The 26,853-nt window shown below is 43.7% G+C and overlaps 1 protein-coding gene across 3 annotated transcripts in view; it reads right to left on the bottom strand.

The window, feature by feature from the left end:
• Positions 1-4,917: 4,917 nt before the first annotated feature.
• The window catches only part of LOC119379588 (superoxide dismutase [Cu-Zn]), a 67,381-nt gene continuing 45,445 nt past the window's right edge, over positions 4,918-26,853 (bottom strand). Inside the window, exons 1-6 of one of the 3 annotated variants that reach the window (XM_037648894.2) lie at positions 19,376-19,508; positions 17,229-17,371; positions 14,576-14,672; positions 8,867-8,936; positions 6,255-6,372; positions 4,918-5,106 (exon numbers count right to left, since the gene is read on the bottom strand). In XM_037648894.2, the coding sequence (XP_037504822.1) occupies positions 4,993-5,106; positions 6,255-6,372; positions 8,867-8,936; positions 14,576-14,672; positions 17,229-17,366 (537 nt within the window). In that variant the 5' untranslated portion in view covers positions 17,367-17,371; positions 19,376-19,508 and the 3' untranslated portion in view covers positions 4,918-4,992. Of the gene's footprint in view, positions 5,107-6,254; positions 6,373-8,866; positions 8,937-14,575; positions 14,673-17,228; positions 17,372-19,375; positions 19,509-26,853 lie in introns of those variants that run through there. The other 2 variants (XM_037648895.2, XM_049412026.1) reach the window with 2 other exon arrangements.

The raw sequence follows: 26,853 nt of genomic DNA, 5'->3' as shown, positions 1-26,853 counted from the left end.
TCGTCGTCGTCGTCGGCGCCGCCGTCGCCACCGTTGTAGCAGTAATAATAGCAGTAGTGGTAGTGGTTACGCAGATCTTGTGACCAGAGGAGGCGTGAATAAAAAAATTAATAAAATAAAACGGCATTATGATGACGACGATAAGTGATGATGAGCACACTGCTTGCATTCCTGTACAACCGTGACAGTAATACGCGTTTTGGGCGAATAGGCGGCTGTAATGCACCACGGCCACATTGGAACGCTACCGTAGCGTCCCAGCGCGACCGTGAATGAGCCTATCGTCTCGCGGGATCCACGTGGCTAAACCTGAAGAACCAAGCAACAACAAAGAAATCCTTAGTGAAAGCCTTGCCGGAACTTAGGAGCATAATGTAAAGCCTGATGAAAGGGCCGATAGCTTCGCTTTCCGACGGTTTTCACAGCGTGGAACTGGCTATTTCTTTCGAATGTACAGTTAAAACTCGATCTAACGAAACTCGATTTTACGAATTTTCTGATCTAGCGGTCAGGCTAGGTCTAACTGTTCCCACGTGGGAGCGCCCCGCGGTGTCGAGCGAAGGGGTGGCACTTCACAGGGTGCTTTTAATAAAGTTCGCATCATACCATACCAAGAAATTTCCGTTCCTCGGAAGATACCCATAGGGTTCGATGTTGTCATCAACTCGAATTAACGAAGTTATTTTGACACTAAACCCGATTTAACGAAGTTTTTGCGGAAATAAATGAGTGAAAATGCAGCGATTCTTTTTAATTTTACACAGAGAAGTTTTTCTTCAGGCGTGCGCCGTAACGCTATCGCGTTAAAAGATGTAGTTGCCCTGTAGTCATGACCCTAGTTTTATTTTGACTAGGCTGCAAGCAGCCTCATGCACGAAACAACGGACTTAACAGTCGGTAGCGCGTACCAAAAGGCGCTGGTGGCGGTGGTTTATTATCAGCGTAAGTGCCCCCACAGAAACACGGTGGTCCCTTTCGTTATCTAATAGTTTATGCGACAGGCAGCCCTGATCGTCTCCTTACAAGATTCATGCTCTGCCTGCTTGCACAATTACTGCATTCGTTCTCCAAGTCTTTCCATATCGTCAGCTTGTCATATCTTCACGTGATAGACTTTTAGCCTGATCGCCCCGACGAGGAAGGCTCCATGTCCTGCCTGCCCTCGCAGACTTTTCACATGCGCAGACCTGTGTTAGTGGCAAATAAAATACTGCGGCAGTTTAGGGTGTCTCTACATCACAATTTTAGATTTCGAAAGAGAAATTCCTGTCTCGATATATGAACTTCCCCACTTAACGACAATGAAAACCAACAGATAATAAAGATGAGGAAGGTATAGGGGCGTTAACTGTAATATTTTCACTGTATTGTAGTAATTACGATAAAATTGAGACAAAGTAAAGTGTAAGAAAAGACAACTTGCCGCCGGCAGGAACCGAACCTGCAACCTTGCAGTTTTAGTCCCTGCCGGAGGTCATTGCTTCATTAAATCGAGTTTCAACTGTGTTTAGCGCCGTGTCTGTTGTGTAATATAGGGTTATCTTCCGTCGCAGAACGATTAAAACACTTGATTGCGATTGATAACACACTCGATATGGTCGCAGGACAATCGCAACAGGCACCATGAGTGATCACCTTTGAACCTTGCCATACATAACTGAAAAATGATCTATTACATGTGCGCGTTAATTTGACGGGCAGGCTAGAAATGAAGCGTTACATTTTCCTTAACACCCAAGTGTGAGCTGTAACTTTGATAGAGAAAACGCGATCATAATGCTCACCTGCAAACAGGAGCACCAAAGAAGACAGTACCAATGTCATTGCTGACGTGTTCCGGTGTACACCAGCCAGCTTCTCTTCAGCACGCTTAGCTGTGGACTGTACCTCCAGACGGCGTGAAATACAATTTTGCCGAAAGTGCCACAAGTTTCCGATGGAGCATCTGATGAATCTAGTCGCCTCAGACACCATAAACTCTGGAGGGAAACAAGCCTTATGTTCGATGCATTTAAACCACAACGCCTCCGGCAAACGAACAGCAACTGTGTAAGAAAGTTTGAATTGGCTTCGCTTTTTCTACCACGGCGCTCTCTTTTTCGCTTCTGTAATGCCCTGAAAAGCTACAAATGTTGTGAGAAATTTCCGTTTATGTTTTGTTCCGTTTACTAAGGAGTCTTGCAATTTCATACTTATGCAACAAGCAAGTCGGTGGTTTGTCACTTTGGCCCAAGTTTTTTAAGAATGGCTACTAATAAATTATTTCGCTAAGTGCTAGCTATTCGAGTATCAGAAAGGCGGAAGCAGTGGCTTTTTTAAAAGTATTTCAATGAATATCAACATTTGCTAGCGGTTGTTAAATGATCCGTTTTGTCGAATTGTTTAAGAATGGCTGGTAATAAATTATTTGGCTAAGGGCTGCCTATGCGAGTAGATGAATGGCGAAAATGATATTTTGAAAGTCATTCATTCGTTGATTACACAGTGGCATTTGTTATATCCGCGGCACTACAATAATACCATCTATTCTGCCAAAAAATTGAGACCAGCTCAATAAAGGAAAAAAAAAAGTTTTTTTCTTTATTTTTTGTTCTTGTCCTTTTTTTATTTTTGCTTTTACACTAGACGTCTAGCATACATCGAAAACAGCGCTCGGGCGGGAATGCCTCACATACTTAAAACACGCATTCGGCCGTCAAGAACGTATCTTGCTGAGTATGTCTAGCTTGTCCGCATTCACTTTGCATTATAAAAGGTGAAACATTTCAGTTAGAGTAGCGTTCGTGATGTCAAGAAGCAATCTTGTGCCCTTTAACTTTTTCAGCATTGTCACTAGCAGCAGTTGCAATACCAACTGCAACTGCAATTGGCAGCAACTTCAATCAGCAGCAACTGCAATTAGCAGCAGTGCACCGCGCGTCCGATTGCTCGTACATACTCTAGACACTCGCTCTGAGCCGCCGTTATTACCGTGAATTAGCTGCACTGTGCGAGAACGACAGAAAGGGAATTTTGCGAGGAGCTAGTTTCTTTGTGAGACACAAGCAAATGCATCCAACAGACAATTAAGCCAATAAATGCATGGGCGACATTATTTGTTGTGTTTAACTGTAGAGTAATAATTATGACCTAAATTGAAGGGAATTAAAGTGGACAAAAAAGCACCCTTTCTGTCATTGGGATCCGAACCTGCAACCTTCGACTTACACGTCCGATGTTCTAGCAATTGTGCTGCCTCGGAAGGCATTTCCCCGCCCACTTTGTTGGGGATTTCTCCGCGTGTAATTCCTGGGAGTGTTCGTTAGCGCCATTCGTAGCCAAGGCGGCGAGTGTGGAGCACTCTTTTTTGCCACAGGGTGTCACGTGACACGTGATCCTTGCACGAGGTGGCAGCCGGCCAATGTACCATCGCATGCTATCCAAAGTCGCCGTTTGCCTTGACGAGGCCCTCGCTATGAATGAACGAAAGAATGCGAATATTTTCGAGGGGCTCGCTTCTTTGTTAGACACAACGAAATGAATCTAACAGGCATTTGAGCCAAGGAAATGATAAGGGACATTATTTTTTGTTTTTAACTGTAGTGTAATAATTATGACGTAAATTGAAAGTAATTACGAACTCGTTAATAGAGAATCGGACGCGTAATACAAAGGTTGTGAGTTCGGATCCCACTGACGGAAAGGATGCTTCTTCGTCCGCTTTAATTCATTTCAGTGTACACCATCATTAGTACACTACCGTTAAAGAGACAAATAATGTCCCCAATCCTTTGCTTGGCTTGTGCGTTGGATTCATCTGGTTGTGTCTAATAGAGAAACCAGCCCCTCGAAAAAATTCCCCTTATTTCGTTCTCGTCCCACCAAACTTAATGCGTTTGGGTAACATGTTAGGGTTCATTGGTCGGCTGCCACCTCGTGCACTGATCACGGGCCACGTGACGCTCTCTGGCGAAAAAGAGCGCTCCACACTCGCCGCCTTGTCTACGAGGGGCGCTAACGAACACTCCCAGGAATTACAGGAGCAGAAATACTCAACGAAGTGGGCGGGGAAATGCCTTCCATGGTACCTCAGTTGGCAGAGCATCGGACGCGTAACTCGAAGGTTGTGGGTTGGGATTCCCCCGATGTAAAAAGTGCTTGTCCATCCACTTTAATTTCCTTCAATTTACGTCGCAATTATCGCATTGCAGTTAAAATCAACAAATATTGTTCCCTATGCTTTTCTTGGCTCAGTTGTGTGTTGGAATCATTGGTTTGTGCGCTAGGCGAAGTGGTATAAAATGTTGGCATAAAAAGTGGCATAAAAAGATAGTAATAAAAACTAAATTCCGGCAGATGCCACGCACTGTGGGAATCGCTTTCATGCAAAGCATGTAGCATGTAGCAGCTATATTCCGCATTTTTCTTTTCTTTTTTTGTTTTTGCTTTGAGTGAATCATTACGAGGTGGTCCAAGTCTTTGCGTACTTTGAGTAATTGTGCGCATATCGTGAGCTTTCCAGTCATGTCTGCTACACTGACTGTTTACTAAAACAGGGATTCATTTACGTGCAATGAGGCAAGGTTAGTAAGTTTACCACCTTGTCTTGGCCGTTGTACATCTTTCCTTGTATCAGTTTTACGCGAAATAGGAAAAACGTATGATTTGTTTCAGTACGGTTGGCTAACTGTTATGGGCCCCGTGGAATGCGACAGTGCCTCTTTCCGCCGTGTCCTCGTGTGCGGATAAATATCTAATAATAATAATAATAATAATAATAATAATAATAATAATAATAATAATATGCTACGCGGCAACGTAACAACAATGATATAGTAGTCTGCAGGAATATAGGTCCATCATATGCAGCAGATGGTCCTGTCGCCCTCCATTGTATGAGCAGAAAGAAAACAAAAAGTACGCTCTCATATTTGTTTCAATTGTCTAAGCTTCCGTGCTTTTATTGGTATTAGCATTTTCCATCCACATTTTTTTTCTTCCTTTATCATTTCGTTACGAATTTTTTCGTATCCCAATGACGCAGCACGTTAAGCGGCTGCCAGCATTTCCCGTCTTCAGGCTGTCGTTGTTGCCACCACAGCCGAGATCATCAGCGTCTGCGTGTACCTGAAAAAATGCGACACTAAAAAACTGTGTACAACTGAATCGTTTCGACAGATCTCAGCTCATTTACTGTGTCAGTATAGCAATCCGTTGCAGCGATCACAAAATGTTTTCTCTGGGAAGTTCCTTGGTCTTTATCATACAACGAATACAAGGTTGTCTTTGTCCTCTAAACCATAGAGTTTCCTACACTACTTACTAAAGGGAACTCTGGCGCTAGTGTCCATGGGAGCTGCAACGTATGACGCTTCAGCCAGCATGGGAATGATGGGTAGTACACAAATTTGTCTAAACTTCGTTCTTTCGGCTCCGTTTGGCTGCGCGTCACCTGTATCCGCTTTGTCGCAAAACGATGTTCAGCAAAAGTCAGCAGTTCCACTTCACCACTTTAACTTTTTTAGGCTCACCAATTCAAATCTGGTCACGAAGTTCACAACGATCCATTCTTTCATCCTAAAGAAAACCAAAACACAGCAATAAACAAAGCCACAAGTACGTTTGAAGCCGCAAGCACGAAGACTAGGCAAATTTGTGTACTACCTATCATTCCCATGGTAGCTGAACGATCGCAGCGCCTGAGTCCCCTCTAGTTAATTTTAGGAAACTCTATGCTCTAAACTATTGGCTCTTTGGTGTCCAAGATACTTCCACAAGCACAATCACTCTAGAGCAAGTGGCGAGATCGCTGTTGAAGACATTGAAAGGGTGTGGCGATAACGACACGCGAAGAACGACACCGCACCGGGAAAGAAAAACCTTCGAACACGAAAATTTATTCTAAATTTCTCAAGTGTCGAAATAAAAAAGGACCACAATACCGCACGACGCTAAATGATTGCTGTTACGAAACAGCAGAGGTGAATCTCTCGACTTCACTATATGGTGAGTAACGTGCTCTCAAATCGAAAGACCTAAGAATTTGGTGCATTTAGTCTCGGTTGAATACGGCTGCCACAGTCGAGAATGGCACCAGTGGCCTCGCGTCCATAGAGCGCCGTAACCACTACATTAAAAAAAGAGAGAAAAACAACAAAACTGTTATTAAATGCTTGGGTTTACTAGTTTCGCACGTGATTTACTACCTTTGCGGCATCGAGCTGCATTTTTCATCTCCAATACTATACGTGTATACAAAAGTGGCAGTTACTTACCACAACAGCGCGACCTATGATGGAGTTGTTTCCGTTTAATTTCAGAAGATGGTCCGACATATTGAACACAGCAGAACCATTTTCATCGGCTATGATGTTTCCCAGGTCTCCCACGTGACTTGAAAAATAAATGCCATGTAAAAACTCACAAAATACACTAAAAAAACACTAAAATGATATGGTCACTCAATGGACCTGATGACCGTCAATGTGCGTTTCACCACCTCACAGCAAGAAGACATGCGAGATCTGCACATATATCTATTCTCATCCTAGGAAGCACGGATACAGCTCAAGCACGTCGGAGCCCTGATCTGTTTCCGTAGTGTGATTGGACCTGGTACCCTGGTTAATCCGAAGGCACTGTGGGAAAACGGAGCGCGGGCCGCTCAAACCTTACCCCTAACGCCGCGCCAAGCGCCTGCTGCTCGTTGGCGCAGTGCGGTGTGATTGATACAACCGGTTCTTTAATTGTTCGCACTGCCTCGTTCATGCAACGTGAAATTCCTTGAGTCTTTTTTTTTCCTGCGCGCTTCTTCCAAATATATTTTTAACCGTGACACGAATGTTCGCTACTACGTAATCTGGATTGAATTGGCTGTGCTCAACAAGCTGTTGGCTTGCGTTTAGCATGTTTTGCAAAGTGCTGTCCTAAATTGTGTGCCTGTCAACTTGCAAAATACGATGCAGACAACGCATATCATCGCGGTCGAGGAGCTCGACCGCGTTGTGCAGATCACTGTCGAATAGATCAATGCGGATTCAGTGAAATCAATTTGACAATTTAACGAAGTTTTACAATATACAAGTTTCAGAGTGTTACAAAAAGAGGGTTTATCTTCGCTTGCACCCCCACAGTTGTAAGCCGACCGCATGGAAATACGAATGACGTGTTTTGGGTTGCCTAATCATTCGTAACAAAGCTATTTGCGTATGACGTGCCATTCTCTTGTTTTGTGATATTCGGCCTTGATTACGTGTTCTCACCATCCGCCACGGTGGTCTAGTGGTCATGGTGCTCGATTGAAGACCCGTAGGTCGCGGGGACGAATCGCGGCCGCATTTTCGGTGGAGGCGAGAATGCTTGAGGCCCGTGTACATGGACAAAATGTTCGTCGGAGCTACAAGCTGCTGACGGAGTTAGGTCGATGTTGTAGCAGCATCGCTGACGAAGAAGAGAACGGTGTCCGCCTGAGAAACGAGGCGGCCGCGAGACGCAGGAAGTCTCGAGCGTCCAGTGCCAACCGCTTTCGTGTATACTCTGTTTCGTACATCAGGTGCAACACTGTATAGGCAGCGAGACTTGGAGTAAACAAATAGTCCAACTCTTTACAGCACCGAATGTGATTTCTTTTTCATTTTAGGCTGAGTAATACATGAAGATAAGCCGGTCGTGACGACTCAGGCGCGGGCTCGTGCTAGAGCCGCACGAACATTCACAACCGCGAAAATAGACGCGTTGAGTTGTACATTTTGCTCACCGCACTTCTTGCATATCTTCAACAGCGTTGCACTTGATGCGCGAGACTTCACGACAACTGAAATGCCAGCTTCATCCTTCCGTTCGGCAAAGTGGATTTGTCACAGTGGCTGGGCGTCATTCCTATATCCTACCGTTTCATCACCATGCCCTGGCCTCGCCGACTACATCGACAGACTGCGAATTTCACCCCGCACATTTCGTGCACCTGAACCACGCTGTCAGCAAACGTACTATATATCCCATATTCCCGCAGAGCTGGCGATGTCGGAAGCCACCGCAACGCGCTCACGATGGTCCATACCACGTCATCCATCGCGCGGGCAAGCATTTTACGTAGAAATCCACAACACGCCTACGTACACGGCCTAGCGCTTCCACGACCATAATGATACTGAGAGGGTATTGTGCCGAGGTGCAGCACGTGTATTTGTTTTCATTGGCAATTTTCAGATGCCCGTGGCTTAATTTTTTGTTCTCGTCGCGGTAGCCTAGTAGGTGACGCAACCGGAATACACCTTTCGAACCATCTTCAGCAACATGTTTCCGGCACGATTCACAACATGCGAACTGGCTGCCGCGCTAGAGAAATGTCACGCACTGGCGATTGCAGACTCGTAGAGTGTCGTCTGCTGCGGCGACTTAAACATGACGGCTTGTGGTAGTTCGCGTGAAGGGCGCTTGGGGCGCCCTTTTACGAAAAGGGTCTATTGAAAACCAGGAACAGCACTTCGGTTGGATGTAAAGCGTTATATTGTCATCATTCGTCTTCATTTTAATAAACTTCTAAACAGCAACAACGACTGGTAGTAAAGCCAGATAGCTATATGCACATGCTGCAATACTGCAAGCTCACAAGACCACTAAAACAGAAAATCAGAATATAAATACTACTTCCAACTTTCCTCTGGAATGTATATTAACGAATGAGCTCTTTCACGCAGTGTATAACACAGACTGCTATTTAGTATACGAAAAATCGCAGTCGCTTCGTTAAATTTCTAAATGAAGATATCATCAATGCATGTGTGTTCCACCACATAAGTTACACCATATGACGAGCTCGCCCGTAAAAACGTTTGCTGAAAGGCAGCTTTCCTAATTGGAACAAAAGAAGTCAGAAAAGCCTTACCGAACATCAGCAGTCGGAGCACCGTGATTCATTCCGTACGGATTGAAGTGGGGGCCCGTCGACAAGCAACCTAAGACCAAGGTGCGTGTAAATAAGTTGCAGTAGTCGGCAGAAATGACAAGAGACTTGAAATCTTGAAAGTATGACAGGCTACGCAAACGTATTAATTGAAAGAGCTATCTTCAGTATCTGCTACCGTGCATGCATATTGAACGTGACGGTCAACTACAGAGTGGCACGGTGCATGACACTGTGATACCGGCGCATGTACATGCGAGATTGACATCACGACTATCTAGGGATCAAAAAGATTTCTTAATGAGCACGCTCCGAGGCACATGCCTTTTCCCGTCCTTATACGAATGAAGATGAATCAACTGCACATACCACAACATAGAATTGATAAATGCTGCAGCAAAAGTAATATCCGTAAAATAAACAGCATTTTTAAAGGTCGAAAACATTTCTTTTTCATGGTTTCATAAGTATTCATAAATAAGGGCGAGAAACATCTATTTTTCTAGCAATGAAACAGCATTAAATTAGCAGACGTCAGGAGTTCTCGCGTTTCGAAAATCAGTTACTGCAGCAATAGTCGCTTCCTCGAACTGCACCCCACAACCCCGAGGTTTGGGCAAACAACATCGCAACCAGTGGAACACCCAAATCTCTCTGCATCGATGGTGGGGATGATGAGGATTACATAATACCCAGGAATGTTGATAGCGAAGACGCAGTAACGTTTTCTTTTCTCTTTCTTTTTTTTTATTAATAGAGAGTTACACTTGGTACGCAGACCTCTTAATGTTTGCACTCTCGAGATTACGGTTTACCTGAGGAGTATACTGGAACAACGACGCTAGTAGCGACATCTGATGAAGCCGCGCCTAACCGTAAACAAGAAAACGTTGTGTTAAGTGTTTGCATAAGAAACTGATAGTGAGAATAGAGTTAACTAGCAATACTTCTAAGATTTTGTATTGATGTAAACACAGACATGGTTCAAGAAGTCTTCGAATGGTCGTGGTTGGAAAAAACGTTCAAAACTGTCACTATAAGTTTTGCCAGTACGTCAACCACACCAGTGATCCGAGGTCCGTAAACGCACGCAGTTTACGTAGAAACTAAAATGATTTAATGTTTAAAACCGCCAAGGACAGTCTTTCGTGATGAATTTTGAGTAAAACGGCGGTGCTCATAGATGAGCTGATAACTACCGACTGCTGTACTGCACAGCAGCTATGTGAGCGTACCCGGATCTCTTCACGAAGTTTTAATATTTACGACACAATCACTGCAGACACAAGCATGTTTTCGGCTATACATATACATATACATAAGATCTTCGTGTCGCCAGTCAGCCTTCTTGTGCACCTCAGTTTCCCTCGCTACACTTGTCAGCAAGGCAGCGACCTTCCAAAGTGCCTCCGCCATCTCTCGGCGGACCGGTGCTTCTCTTGTCATTAAAAGCCAGTCTATACTGTGTCGTAGAGTTGTGAAGTCGTATTTTTCTTTCTCCGGAACCAAGCTGCCAACACACTCATCAGCGCTTAACGCTACAGTATTACAGGGTACCTCACTACTCCTTTATTAGGGAAGAAGCCACCAACTCTCGAAAAATCCAGGCGCGCGCATTCCCGCATTTGCATCAATTACAAACAACACATTCGACACCGATGTGTTCAGGAAGAAAACTTTCTCTTCACAAAAACCTATAGTACCTGCCGTCACGGTGTTTCCATTAAAATGTCGCTAGCCACCACATCCCTCTACAGGTTTACTTATTTCTGTTTTTTTTCTAAAGCCTGCCAAAAGTTTTCCAAAACGAATGAACAATTCAGGCTCGCTGTCTTGTGTGCATGTCCCAGGCGCGAACGCGCGGAGCAACAGGCCAAAAATGTTCTGCACTTTCACTCCACAGTACCGTGGCAGTCGAAGATGCCTGCTTGAAATTTTCGACTCTTGTTTCAGATCACGACGTACGTGCTGGTGCAGAAAAGCTCTACCTGAAATTGCCACTTAGTCAAGTCGCTGCGTTGATTCTCATTTGAGGAAAGCATACACTCGTAGTTTCGAAACCACTTGCGACCGCGACATCCTTTACTTTTAGTGCGGACCATACATAAAACCGCTTTGCCTTTTTTAGGGTACTTTAACGAAAGAGAGTGTCGGCATTAGCCAGGCAGGTGGCAAGACCCTGTACAGGACGTATAAATAAAGTTATTTCCATCCCATCCATCCATCCATTCTGCAGTTCGAGTGATTTTGTCGAAATGCTTACGGGCACGTTGTTATAGCCGCAACGAGTAGCACGCCCACAGCGTCTAGGTATTTTCAAGTTGCCCACGTAGACACCGTCGCTCTTTCCTGTCCGCAGCAAACGTGAAAGCGACTGGTAAGAGGGGGTTTCTTATACGTACGGCGAATAAATTCTATCGCTATAGGATTAGACGTCACGCGTAGGTTGGTAGGTAGGTACGACTTGAGAGCCCATGGTAAAAGTACGAATTAAATAGTGCAGAGTGACATATATTGTGCGTCATTTGAGCACGCTCGTGTCGTCTGTTTCTTTGTCCTTCGTCTGTGCCGCGCTGCACGTTTACCCGAACCTGTTAACTCACCAACTCCCCCAGCTTTGCCCAGCTTGCTGTGCCATTTGATGCCCCAAAAACACAGAGCGAAATCTTTTTTTAAAAAGAATGAAGAACATGCATGAAAACAGCGCAGCTAAATTGCACATGCATCAATATCTCTGAAACATGAAGGCAGAATAAAGAAAGGGGTAAGAAAATTTGATACCCAATACAAGTCATATTAAGTGCGGAGCACTTTAGGGGCCCCAGCTGTCGTATGCGGTCGTCGTCTCATGTAGCTCGGCGACACGCTGGCAAAACCACGTCTAGCATAGCCATCTGTAGCATATTGAGCGCGCGCTCGCGCCAAGGAGAAGTCGTCTTCCTCTTGTTCTTCGAGCGCCTTGATGATGATATGGAGTGCGGAGCACATTAGGGGCCCGGGCTGCCCTATGTTGTCGTCGCTTGTCGTAACGCAGGCAAAACCATGTATAAAAACAGAAAAAAAAAGAAGCAAGCGAGAAATAGAAAGATAGAGAAATAAACGGAAAAAATAGGAAGAAAAATAGAAATATATAGAAATAAAGAGAGGAAAAAAGACATAAAAGACCGGAAAATAGAAAAACAAAGAAAGAGAGGAGGAAAGAAAAAGAAAACCGAAGAGAAAGAAACAAGGCTGCCCAGCTCTACAGTTCCTTCAGGCTTCGCACTACTAGAACGAAGGTGCCTTAATTGTTTTAATATAAAATTACAAGAAAATTTGATGCAAACTGTGGCAAACAATTACAGGAGAGATGTATAATTACAGCAACAAAGGAATAATGACGGCAACGCTGTAGGAAACACATAATGGGGTGCATTTCTATTTGCAGCCAAGTCTGGGTGCCTGGGTGCAAAAATAAACAGGAGAGAACATTCCGGGCTGCATGAGGAATGTGTCTGCTGTAGAAAGCCAAGAAAGGCCTGAAGGGCCAAGAAACGGCTGAGCATATCCTGTTGAACTGCCGTGACATATCCCCAGAAGAAAGCCTAAAAAAACGCGAGCTTCACGAAACCATCAAATTCAAGGAGCATATAAGCATCAGTTGTGAGGAGTTGTAATAAGCAAGAGGTTAGAGATCTGGCGAATAAAATCAGGAATGAGGATGACTGAACCGGAGCCCCTAAAGGCACAGGTATAAAGGTGATCGTAATATTGGTTCTCAACAAAGAGAGATCAATGAGAAAGGAACTCTAAAACAGCCTTAAACGAAGGAAAACTTGATTGCACCAAGCAGGCTAGGTGAATATCGTCGCCGCCTCAAGTTCAAAGACGACGCCGATAAAAACTTTCATTGACCATAACCTAGAGGATACCTTGTGGATAGGCGCAAGTTGCCAATAGAAACTTAGCGAATCAAGAGTTTTATAGGCGTGTGCGAATTTTGAAGCTTTCGAATACTAATCGAATACGAATTAGGCAAAAAATGGCCTCCGAATATCGCATTGATTATCAAAGATGGCACAGTCATCATCATCAGCCTATGCAATGTACACTGCAGGGCGACGGGCTCCCTCGTGACGTCCAACCCACTCTGTCCTGCGCGAGCTGATTCTATTTTATGGTTCAAATTTCTTAATTTTATCGCACCGCCTGACCCTTTGCCGTAATTCTCGGCCACGCGTGTATCTTAAAAAGCGGCAGAAAGAGAAGTAACAATACCTTTCCTTACACTTTTGGAATGAATTAGTGAAACTACATGTCATTAGGTCGAAGCACATTGAAGATACTTTTGGTAATGCACTAATTAGAAATTATGGTGCGGTAAAATGAACTATGAATATGCTGCTCGCACAGTGCCTTTTTAAGATATCTTAACATTGTTGGGTATCACCTTGACGGTTATCTTATTGTATCTAATTATAAAATGCGAAAGTACGATATATGCTGTGTAAGAGAGCTACGGAATAAAGCTTGGTGGAAACGAAACCGCTCCAGTCACCTGAGTGCGGGACCTAAGGCTGACACGAAGCAAGTGGGTAATGCGCGCTTTATGCGTGTCTCTCAGTGATTTCAGCAAAACTCAAAACATCGTAATTTCTGGGAGCGCAGCATAATTATGCACTTAATGGTAGTATGCAGTAACCGCGAAGGACAACTTAGCCTAGCAGGTACGTATTAGCGATAGTTTAAAAATAAGAATGTGTACAGGGCCGTAGCCAGGGGGGGTTGGGGGGTTCAAACCCTTCCCGAAATTTTTCAGTTTTGCTTGCGTATACACGCACACATACAAACGCACGCACGAACATACATACCCCCCCCCCCCCGAAAAAAATTTCTCGCTACGCCCCTGAATGTGTGAATGTGTAGCATTCGTAAGTCGTTACTTCTTCGAATACTATTTGAATTCGTCCGAATACTCGCCTCTTTAACCGCATATTCCGCCATGGCCAAATATTCGAGAAAATCCGAGTATGATTTTGTTTCGAATCGAGTATGCTTTGAACAAAAAAAAAATTGAGGCGCGTCCGAAATTTCAAATATTCGCAAACCCTTAGGTTTTTAGGTGGTGGGGAAAGAAAAAGAAAGCAATCCTAATTAAGAGGGGTATCGAATTATTACTCCGTATTGAAGCACCAAGTACATTTTATTATAGTGTTATTCGTCTATAGAACAAAACTGTGCGTGCAAAGAAGACTATGAGTGAAACGCAAGAAATACTGCTTGCTCCGTGAGTGAACCTAATTTAGATGGCGCGAGACGACTGTTGAAAGAAGACGAGATAGGATAAAGGTGTATAACAAGAATTGTTTAACACACACAAAGGAAAACTCAAACACGACACAACCACTTTCGCGACACAAATAGGCAATAAAGAATGTTTGAAGCATCTCCGAAGCATTACAATCGTTCCCAGAAAAATTATTGCGGAATGTTTCGTCAGTGACAGAATAATAACATCTGGGGTTTAACGTCCCGAAACCACGATATGATTATAAGGGACGCCGTAGTGGAGGCCTCCGGAAATTTCGACCACCTAGGGTTCTTTAACGCGTACCTGAATCTAACTGCACGGGCCTCAAACATTTTCGCCTTTTTTTCTGAGTGACAGTCTCACGCTCCAAAGAAAGGGAAATAGGCAATTATTTTACAAACCCCTTGACAAGTCGCCGAATTGATGCACGTGGAAACCATGGGTTCCATTTGGTAGATTGGTTATGTTGCCTTGCACCGTAACGTTCTCGCCGGGATTCTATGGAGAAATAAAAAGAAAAAAGCTGTATATATATATGCACAAGGTAAATTAACGTACAGTCATTCAGAACATCAGTCGAGATGGCCTCTCCAATGGAAAGATTGTGCCTTATAGGGATCGGAACCAGCAGTGCATTCCTGATTAAACTATTATTTATATGTTTATTTATCGTAAAAAATGACGTTTGGTGCCCCGCGCAGCAGAAAATCTGCCATGTTTCCCTATCCCATCGCCTTCTATTAGTGCATCTGGCTACAGGAGTTTCGTTTAATAAAATCCTATACGTTTTTCCAAAGAAGTGGCGCTACCTTCGTGTGGTGTATTAAAGCAAAGCTCACGTGCAATCATACGTCGGCAAAACAAGTGTACCTCATTCAGACCCACTGAAAAAATATACTTCCGCTCAGACTTATGAAAATATTACTCCGCCCTACTCACTCGGACTGAGACTCACGGCTGGATATGTGCCTGAGTGATTCTGAGTGAGTCGCCTCACGAGTGCGTTAGCGTATAATTAGCTTTTTCGATCATGGTGTCAATGCTCTTTAACGTCTATATCTCACACTATCCGTGCTCTACGGGGTGCCTTTTGATGTCGTAATTTAAAGTACGAGTTATCAGTGGTTGCAGTCCAGTAAAAAAAATTTTCACTAAAGGCGTGACTCACACGAGATAGTTTATATCAACAACTTCCCGTGAAAGACATTGCGGGGGAACGTGAAGGCACCACCTCCGTAAGTCACACCTCTGATAAATAAACATTGGGGTGGCGTATGGACGCTAGTGCGTTGAAATATGTTTGAGTAGACGTGAGTATAAACGTGAGCCGACATAAAGCTGATAGTAATGAGTAGACAAGACGGAAGGTCGGCAAAAAATGTAGAGCTCACTGAGACTCAATCAAGAAATGTATTTTGCGCTTAGGGTTCACTCGGACTCAGATTCACCAGATATTTCCTCAACCGGACTCACTCGGACTCAAACTCACCAATATTTTCCTCAATCGGACTCACTCGGACGCAGGCTCACAATTTTTTTTTTCAGTCGGACTCGCTCGGACTCAAATTCACGAACTGTTGCTCACCTGGACTCACTCAGACTCAGACTTATGGCCCGATCTTAGTCTGAGTGGGTCTGAGTGAGTCGACTCATGAGTGAGTTTACCTGCCTATGCGTACAAGACCCACTGCGATGACCATTGGCATCGCCGCTGCTCTTTGTCACGTGGTAAAGCGTGGTTTAGTTTTGTATGAGAGGCACTGGTGGGTAAAACGGCAGAGTAAGGGCGGCGCGAGGAAGCCACGTCTTACGCGTACCCGCTGGGCGTCGGCGTGCGCCATGCAGTGTCCAAATACATGCTTCAGTGAGGGTTCTCAATGGGCAATAGAGTCCGATGCGAAAGGCTATGCTTTTCTATAAGCAAGTTCGTATGGATATCCCATTTGATTTCCTTATGGAAAAGCATAGCGTTCTTTGTAGCTTCGACTACAAACGGGTGAACGACTTTTATCCCTTGCATGGATTTTCCTCCACCATGTGGGATTCCGCAGAACTGATTTAACAAGATATGCTCTTCTATCTGCATTCAAAGGAAGCTATGCGAAAGCCGGAAACACATGACGCTGTGTTGTAGACGCCATCTCTTAGAACAACAAGGCCATAGCAATCTAAAAAGGTTTGCACATCAACGAACTCTTTTTTTGCAGCGTCCCTATCAAAAGCAGCTGAGAAAGACAAAACGTCGCGCTCATGCTGGCGAAAGCTGTTCATCGTTCTGCTTTCCCAGATGAGGTAATGACATCGCTCTCACTGTTCAATGTTGCTACCCTAGGATGACTTATTCCCTTTTTAGGGATCGCTTAGAGCTAAAGCATAGTGATTACAAAATATCCACGCGCCCTTGGAATCAAGCAGTGCACTTGTAGCGATGGGTTTCCCGTCGAGACACAGGAAACTAAGCCATTTTAAACCAATTTTATATCGATCCCTTTAAGATCTGGCGTATAACAGAATTATGATTTTAAATTTGATTACCTAAAGTATTACGAAAAAATCACTACATTCCTAGCGATACGGTTTCACATTCAGAAGTCATGTCTACCCTTCACGTAAAAATATATAAATAAGCAGCTGCACACTCAAACGACAACCACGTCTTTAAGGTTTACTGTAACTACTGATTTAACGAGCATCTCGTCACTTCACGTACATTTTCCCACGTATTCTCCCAATTCCTCCCTCACGTCCGCCGCGGCGGTACAGTGGTTACGGTGCTTTACTGCTGACTAGAGGGTCGTGGATGCGATCACGGCCGCGGCGGTCGCATTTAAACAGACGCGTAATGCTAAGGGCCCGTGTACTGTGCGATGTCACTGCACGTCAAAGAACCGCAGATAGTCGAAATTACCGGAAGCCTTCACTACGGCATGCGTTATAATCATGTCGAGGTTTTGGCACGCAAGACCAGAAATTATTAATAATTCCTCCCTCACTTAGTGTGAACAATTAATTTTGTTATCTGCATATGTGAAATTGTTTCACATGTCAACTAACCTCGTGGAATGTGACGTAGCCGCTTACATTACCAATATTAAACACGCAAATTGCGTCCGAGACATGCTGCTCCTTCGGGCTGTTTTCTTCAGCGGCGGTGGCTAGGAGTAAAGACAATAGCAGAGGCAGCGGCTGCATGGCTTCTGCAAGAAACATAGTGAGGTCAGTGCTCTAGGACATGCGAGTGAAGTTTGTATATATATTACAGCAGGTAGTACTGGGAAACCGGTCGTTAATTGCAGTAGTAGTCATTGGTAATTAGTGAAGAAAAGTAACTAATTAATTACAGAAGTACTGATAACTTCGCAGTAAAAGCGGTCAAATAAAATGTATAAAAGGGACGGCCACCACGATGAGCCAATAATAATGATAATAAGGATAGTTAGTCAGAAGGGTAATTCATTAACTAAAGCAATGCTTAAAATGTACTTGTGGGCTAGTTGGTTGGTCATATTTACGGTAAACGGCAGCGCACACCGGGTTAAGACACGTACACGAAACGCGAAAAAGGACGACACTAGCACTGATGTCGTCCTTTTTCGTGTTTCGTGTATATGTGTACACGTATGTATATGTATATGTGTATATGTACGTATATGTGTATATGTACGTATATACGTATATGTATATGTGTACACGTATATGCGTATATGTGCACACGTGTATATGCGTACACGTGTACCCGGTGTGCGCTGCCGTTTATCGTAAAGAAATGCGTTGGAGGATACTGTTGTAATAAATGAAATGAAAGCGTAGAGGGCGATGGGGAATGCACTGATAGGGTTAAGGGCTAATAATTGGAACCTCCATCCACTAAGAAGTAAATTAAAAATAAGACACTCAAATATACAAATTGTAATGTTTACGCGTGATCTTTAGCACTGAAGCCCGATACTGCAACTAGTACGCCATGGAAGCCTACACCGATAGGGTGAATAGAAAGAGTTTCCTCGCGTGCAAGCAAGTGCGACAAGAAAACTTAGGGGCCAGAGAATCAACAGGAACAAGTACCCTGTTTCTCCTGTTATTTCTTAGGTTTTGTTGCCCTAATGCTTCGCTACTAGTGCTTCGTACCGGCTATAGCCTACCAGATACTGAGGAACATTACAAGTGCAAAAATTGGAGGCCGCTTGAGTTTCGCCTCAAGGGTACAACGCGATAGCGTAATCGGGCCCCATGCACATCGCCTTCTCGATTGGTAGCCTCGCTTTCCTTCTCGGTGGACACCTCAATCATGACGCAAGAAAAGGGGCGTCTGTGCGCGTAACATTGGTCTTTTAAAACTATCCTAGAGAATGCATACTGCGACTACGGTTGCGAAGTGCCCACTACGCCATAATTCGTCCTTTTTGCGAATCAGCGAAGTACCACTACGTATCAGTAAGGCAACACTCGAACCTACTAAGCTGCTCCCTTTGTTGATGCTTTTGCTGCTTATGATGAATAACTATGTCTGAGCGCTTTGTAATGGGTGGGTCTTTAAACCCCTCACAAGTCTTGACGCCTGGCATGATTCTACGCTTCTTCCACGCAACATGACATGCGTCGAGGAAACTCCTCGCCTTATATGACATTCGTATAGGGCTTTTTTCGGAAGCAGTTCCAAGCAATGGCGTGGCTCTGTGGTAGCACACTTGCTTGAAACGCAGACGGTCTCGGTTCGATTCTCACTCGAAGCGAAGCTTTATTACTATTTATTTATTTGCATCGATCTCGAATTTTTGCTCAAGGACAACGCTGATCTTTCGCTCACAACCAACGATGCTGACGCCGACGTCGATGCCGACCCCGACGCGGACAGCGGAGTTTCTGCGAAACAAGCTCTTTAACGCTATCGCGTTAGAACTTGAGCATAATTTTCCAGGAGCAGTATTATCTGCAAATGCTTGTGTTCAATTTCCTAAAGCTAATTTGTATGCTGCGCATTCAGCTTCGAAAATATCAGGTTGCTCTTTCGCGGCATCATGAGTAGTTTGATATCGAAATTCAGGTACCTGTCCCATAGTTAGGCACGGCTACAGAGATACGTTTCACTGATTACTACTTATCAACCTGCTCATGTTAGCATAGCGTCCGAAATACTTGTGCGTGACAAGATATTAATCAAATTTAAAAAAAAAACGCACATACAAGCGCAATCAATTTACCTGAAAATGGTAGCAGAAAAATGTATTTCCAGCTTCCTCTAAAACAATGACCCGACTTTCCTTTAACTAAGCACGGACGTTAAATGGCGGACGGATTCGTTGCCCGAACATAATAAATCATTGTAACCTTTCCGGGAGGGGTGTCACTCTGCTCCAAGCGACAAGGCTAGCTGAAAACGAGTCCTAAAGACTGCAGTACTAGCGACATTTGTTTTATACTGATGATAAAGAGCAGATCGTGACAGCTTGAAGAGACAAACCATCGCCCTATTGTTTTAGCAAGTATATACTTAGTTTGCGTTTGCAACTTTCATACTATTGCTGCTTTTATGAGTACACTTGCTTAGCGAAAGGGTAGTCGCTAGAAAACATTCGTAGTCAACAGAAATTGAACTTGCTAACTTAAACATGTGAAACGTAATGCGCCTTTTTCACTGTTATGACCACCATCTCGTAGTCACGCTAGAATCGCATACCGCTGCTTTGGACGATACTCAGAGCTTTGGAACTTTAAATAAACTTGCGAATGATCGTTCACCATGCCGTCTATGATGTACAGAACATCTGTTTCTGGAGCAAGGTAAAGTATCATTGCTAGCCGTTCTTGTGTATAGTGCAAGTTAGGCGGGGTAGTCAACTGCCTATTGACTGTTTGGGCACCGTAGAAGCGATTCAGTTTGTGACTCAGTCAACGCAATAAATTTAGTATGCCTAACATTTAAGAACGAGGAATGTTTACAGCCTAATAATAAATACTCGAACAATTCGCGCCTGTAAGGATAAGCCGGCAGCTTAATTTTTTTTGCGGAACAAAAGTATTTTTCAAGATTTTAAACATTATCACTTGACTTGCACCAAGCGCTTGCACGAAGCGGCATTAGTGTCATAAGACATGCCAATCGATGGTACACCGGACCTAAGGCAAGTAAGGTAATTCATGTAATTAAAGTCACTGCTTTAGCCTTTATACTTATTTACGCTGATAACAAAAATACCGATTTCTCCCTGAGGGCAGTAAGCAGCGTTCGACAGACCAGATTCAATGGTCTTGCAGTCACTGTATCACGATTTTTTTACGTGTTGAGCCAATGAATCAAATGGGGCCATATTATAACAAAGGTTTATTTTTGAGGCGCACTCAGTGGCTTTCCCCTCGATAGAAGTCGTAAATAACGAGGAATTATTACTGGTAGACGGAAGTATATTCAAGATGAAGTATGAGAGCGCCACCCGCCATTTTGGCTAGCTACCTATTCATGTCAACTTTCTGCGTGCGACATAGCTAATTAAATGGCACTATAATCATATGCTCTAATATCTCTGAGCACAAGTGCCTAGTCATGTGGCACTTTTTGCAAGTCCTGGGCACTTTGCTGTCCGCGAAAAAGTCAAATTTTGTAAATATCACAACAGAAACAAATTGGTTGTATACTTATACATGGGCTCGGCAATTGTCCCTTGAAGGTTTTGCTTTTCAAGAAACAAATTAAAAGTTAATGCTTTATCCTAAATACTTATGTGCGCTGATAACAAGAATACTGATTTCCTCCAGACGACAGTGAGCAGCGTTCCACAGCTGCCCTGCTTCTCCGCAAGAATCGAACTCAAATCGCGCTAGAGAATGACGTCAGACAAGGTCATGCAATCTTTTCAAAGCTGCTCACTGTCTGTCTAGAATTATTCAAAAGAGTGGACTGGGAAGAATCAGGAAAAAAGATTAGCGGAGACCGCATTAGCAACCTAAGATTTGCAAATGACATAGTGCTCTTCCCCAATGATCTCGACGAATTACAAAAAATAGATTGATGACTTAAGGCGAATTCCATTGGTTTATCTCGAGCGGTGTGCCGAATCCACGAGGGAGCAACAAAATCCGGCGTGGAGCGAGCCGATCCAGATCCACCAGCGAAAAAAAAGCTCGCCCTGGCAGTGAGCACAGCGGAAGTGGCCGCAGGCATCCGGTTGCCCGCGTTGGAAACCTTGCCTTGGGCCTCGCGCATGCTCGCACTCTGCATTCTCCCGCGACTGTTTTCACCGCCACGCTGCAGCGCGATGGAGGTTGTGTAGGTTGCCGTTTATCGCCTTTTGATGAACGCCATTATGGGAATGTAAACAAATGCGTAGTGTAATCAGGGTTTCAATGCTTCAAAAAACGCTGAAAACATCCGAGGTACCCGACTGAAACGGAAATGACGGCACCGCGTTGTCGTACTTACGGCGAAATCCGGCTCTAAAAGGCGGATCAACGCGGAGGGCTCCGTCGCGGAGCGGGCTGCTCTGCATCGACCACCGGAAAACGCGAGGTTGCTCCAGATTGACCCGTGGAATTCAATTTCTCAGCCATGGAGCAAGAAAACCACCTCCAGAAGAACCAGTGGAGTTCACCATAAAACCGAGAAAGTATTAATAAAGGGCAAAAATGAAGATGTTGATGAGAAAGGGATTGATGAACAGCCAGGCAAAAGAAAAAGAATTTGCAATTGGCAACCAACCGTTAGCGCGTGTAAAAGAGTATGTATACCTTGGTCAACTACTAGCAGGGGAGCCAGCGCATGAAAATAAAGTTCACCGAAGCGCATACGTCAAACATTGCCATATTATGAAACTGAACGCACGCAATCATTGGCTACTTTTAGTTCTAACATATGCGTGCGAAACTTGGAGCATAACAAGAAAACACGAGAAAATTTTAATAACAATCAATCAATCAATCAATCAATCAATCATTTATTTAACGTGCCCAGGAACAACCGTGAGGTCTTTGTGCAGGCGCACGCAAAAAAAAATCAATAAAAATAAACAATGCAATACAGACAGTCTTAAGAAATAAAAAGAGCAAAAACACGTAGACAAAGAGAAATGAACACAAAAGGGGAGGAGTAAAATAAGACAATATGAGAAATATTGAAGGGGAATAAAAAATTAGATTGCACATATACAACTATGCGGAAAGACGGAGAAGGGAAGATTTTGTACATTGTGCCATACTATGTCAAAACAGTGCAAAGCTCGGATAAAAACAATGATTGTGGACTATGAAAAACGTCAAGATCAAGAAAATTAATATTACAAAGACTTTGTATTCTGTGAACGGTAGAGTGTTGGAAGAAGCAGGCGGATACATGAAACGGTCTGTTCTCTCTGGTTAACTTACGCGGAATTCGAAAATTAACACAATTGAGAAGTACAGGGCAGGATATGATACCGTGGATTAGCTTGTAGAGAAATAAGAGATCAGAACGATTTCGTCGGCAGGGAAGTGATGGCAGTGATAATGATTCAGCAGTATTTGAACGAGATCCAGAGTCATTTTTAGCAAAGCAATGGTTATATATGCTGAGGAACTTTTTCTGGACTCGTTCAATGGTGTTACCGCTGGATTGAGCAATGCCATTCCATATCACGGACGCATACTCAAGTTGCGGAAGACATATTGCCGTGTACAATTTGTGTAGGGCCATGGGAGACCTGAATTCTCGAGATATTCTACAAACACATCCGAGAGAACGAAGGCCCCGCATAGCAGCACGCTTAACGTGAGAAGAAAAGTTTAACGCGCTGTCAACAACAACACCAAGATCACTGATTTCATAAACCTTGCATAACGGCACAGAATTGACAAAGTATTGAAATGACACGCTAGATGTTTTGCGAGTGATAGACATGATTTTTGTCTTTGAGGTATTTAGAGAAAGGTTATTGCCGTTGCACCATTCGGAAAAAGAACACACATCTGACTGCAGCAAGCTACAGTCGTTAACTGAATGAATTTCCTTAAATATCTTGATGTCATCGGCATACAAGAGGAAAGAAGAATTACGAATGGCAAAAGAAACATCCTTAACGTAAATTAAAAATAGGAGTGGGCCTAATACCGACCCTTGAGGGACCCCACTAGTCACTTTATACAAAGAAGAGGTTTGGCCATTTACGGCAACATAACAAGATCTATTGAGCAGATAGCTGCGCAAGAGATTCACAATCGACAAGTCAACGTCAAAGTACGCAAGTTTAACCATAATCAGTGTGTGGCTGACAACGTCAAAAGCCTTGCTCAGGTCACAGTAGATTACGTCAACCTGTCCTCTCTGAGAAATAGGTGTGGAGATCTGCGTCATGAAACTAACAAGATTTGTGGTAGTTGAGCGGCCAGCAAGAAAACCATGTTGATTTGGAATCAATGAGTTTTTCACACTAAAAGACAATATTTTGTGAAGAGCCAGTTCGAAGATCTTTGATGTGGCACATAGTAGAGAAATCGGGCGATAATTAGAAACATCTGTCTTAGAGCCCGACTTAAATACTGGGAAAACACGAGCAGTTTTCCACATGCTAGGAAATGTGGAAGTGTCCAGGCAGTTATTAAATATCGTAGTCAGTACTGGAACAAATATAGTACCATATGCTTTTAGTATGGCGGAGGGGATGCCATCTGGGCCACATGATAAGGATGGTATTAAGCGCTTAATGCATTCGCTGATAAGATTTTCATCCAGCGACAAAGCACTGGATGAGCTAACTACCTTGGGCTGTTGTCTGATATCAGTGCTGAAGTCTGAGGCCTTATAAACGGATGAGAAATGTGTGGCAAAACAGTCAACGACGGCATGCACTTCTACCCCATTTGAGTCTAGTAGTCTGAAGGACTCTCCGCTTTTGCTAGACCGTTTACGTACATACTTCCAAAACTCAGCCGGCCTGTCAGAGGCGCTTTTTTCTAAGAATTCAATGTACGAACTATGATCCCGTTTATATAGGCGTTTAGAGAGAGTTCGAAAAAAGCTGTACTCTTCCTTCCACTCGCTGGATGGAGAAAATTTAGATTTCCTGTGTGCGTGATCTTTATGCTTCAGTGCATTCATAAGTTCAGATGAGAACCAGTGGGGATATTTACGTTGTTTAGGTGTATACTGGGGAATAAAATTAAGCATGCTGCTCAGTACAAGCTCCGTAAACCGATCAACCTGGTCATCAACATTAGGTTTGTCAGTAACCTGTGACCACTCAACGGTGGACAAGTGATGATAGAGGCCCGTGTAATCACCTCGCTTGAACGCAAATCTTGGAGATTTGTTTACGTAACATAATAATAATAATAATAATAATAATAATAATAATAATAATAATAATAATAATAATAATAATAATAATAATAATAATGTGGTGTTTTCCGTTCCAAAACAACGATATGATTATGAGTGACGCCGTAATGGTGGGCTCCGGAAGTTTGACCATCTGGTGTTCTTTAACGTGCACTGACATCGTGCATACACAGGCCTCTACAATTTTGCCTCCCCCGAAATGCGACCGCCGCGGCCGGGATCGAACCCGTGACCTTCGGCTCAGCAGCCGAGCCCCTTGGAGGACCTTCAGAATTATTTAAACACCATGGAGAGCGTAATGGAACGGCAAATGGTAGGCGCAACATTAAAATATCGGAAGACAGTAGAATGGGTGAGACAACAAACGTGTGTACCTGATATTCTAGTTGATATTAAACAAATGATGTGGACCAAGCCTCGCACGTAATGCGCAGGACAGACAACTGGTGGTCAATTACAGCAACGCAGTGGATACCAAAAGAAGGTAAACGAAGCCGATGATGGCAGTCAGTTAGATGGAGTGATGAAATGAAGTTCGCGGCGATAAAAAGGAATCGGCTTGTGCAAGACGGGGCAAAATAGGGATCGTTGAAATAGATCTTCGTCCTGCAGTGGACGTAAATATAAAGGGTGATAGTGATGATGATGATTATGTTGACAAGCATTTTTCAAGGCTTGGTAAGACTTAGCCAAAACCCTCTGTGCATCTGTTGTTGGAAAGTCAGCTGCTCCATGCCAAGCCATCTTCGTTTGACGACTAACTTAAAGGCTGGTTGGCATGTTAAACTAACTAAAGTCACTCAGACGACTCAGATTAAATATCTCAGGTTAAATATCGCGCTACGACTAACCACAGTTCTTCTAAACCAAGTGTTGTCGTCGTCAGAAAAACCAACATTACACTGACACAACACACTTGTTCTTTCTATAACCAAAATTCTATTCATTCGAGATCACTGGAAATCAAAATTACAACATATCTACTGTACCAGGCTCAGTGGTAGACAGACAGTTGAAAAATGGTACTCAACGAGATCAGTCTTACACTAATCTAACTTATAGTGAACCGAGCTAGCCCAGACTAAAAATTACCAAACTTTTACTCAGCCAGGTTCACTTTTTCTCGCTCTACCCCGAATGCCGCTCACAACTCATTCAAAACTCAGCATTACCAAAAATAGGCTGTTTCTGACTCACGGCCGTGAGTCACAAACAGCTCATCTTGTTAAAAATTGCTCCACCATTGATTACCACAGTCCACCTTAATGACAAAATGTTTTGCATCATAATGGTGTTTATTTAGTGGTCATGGTGGTGGCATGGTGGATGGTGTAGTGTCCCCCTCCGAGCAAGCAAGAAATCTTTGTCTCTGAGTCCAGTTCACTACCTTGAGCCGAAACTGAAAGACAGCAGTTAATCACATCAATAGATGCGCGCGGTAGGAGTCTCCTCCGGCCCAGAGAAGACTCTCACCAGGTACAGCTGTTTCTGTGAATTGCTGCTTCGTTCGCCGTTCGGGGTGGTGAACTGCACACAGATGCATAGGTTTCCCATTTGCTCCGAGGGGTAGGGGACGTAGATTAAGCCGGATTAACTGTGTATTTAGTGAGGCACACAACAACACCTACATTGATTCCGTCATGTCCGCTACATTATCCACCGTTATGATGGAAGACACTCGAACATTATGGTAGATTATGGCAATGGATGATGGACAGGTTTTTAATAGGGGGTTTGGTCTGGATAGCACTCTGTCTACTCTTGAGTAACTTTACTGACCTGTGCAAACCAAACATGACAAAACAATTTTGTTGTGACTATTATGGGAAGAAACAAATATTCTTCGGCAATGCGCTCTGCATCGGGGGAGAATACGAATAACTGTATACATCACAGTTTTGCGGCATTTCCTGGCTCGATGAAGGAAATATTCCATTTTCATGGATTCAACAAGTGCACTGAGTTTGAATAACTTTTTAACTGTTTTTTTTAAAGATATATACGACTGTCATTCACCCACATTACTGGCTGGACAAGTTTCGTACATTTCGTACAGTTAGTGGCATAATTCACTGCAGTATAGTATATTCAGCAAGCAGTCTTATTAATCTGGTTTGTTGGACTAGGTATTATGCGGATGGCATCCAGCACCAAAATTCGACAGCGACGACCGAGTATACATGACAGATGCCCTCTAGCACGTCCCTCGCGGTCCGTCGTCCCCGCCGTACCTTTGTGCTCTGTCGTACTTCTATACACTCGGGAAGCACTCGCTTCAGTAAAACTGGAACAATTAAAACATCATTCAAGCATATGCACATAACTGGGAATTCCATGAATGCTTCATATAGGTAAGTGTGGTACTGTGGGCTTCAT

This window comes from Rhipicephalus sanguineus, chromosome 1 (assembly GCF_013339695.2).
Source record: "Rhipicephalus sanguineus isolate Rsan-2018 chromosome 1, BIME_Rsan_1.4, whole genome shotgun sequence".
Classification (NCBI taxonomy): Eukaryota; Metazoa; Arthropoda; class Arachnida; order Ixodida; family Ixodidae; genus Rhipicephalus; species Rhipicephalus sanguineus.
Note: the sequence above shows the minus strand (reverse complement) of the source record. Positions and strands in the feature narration are given on the sequence as shown.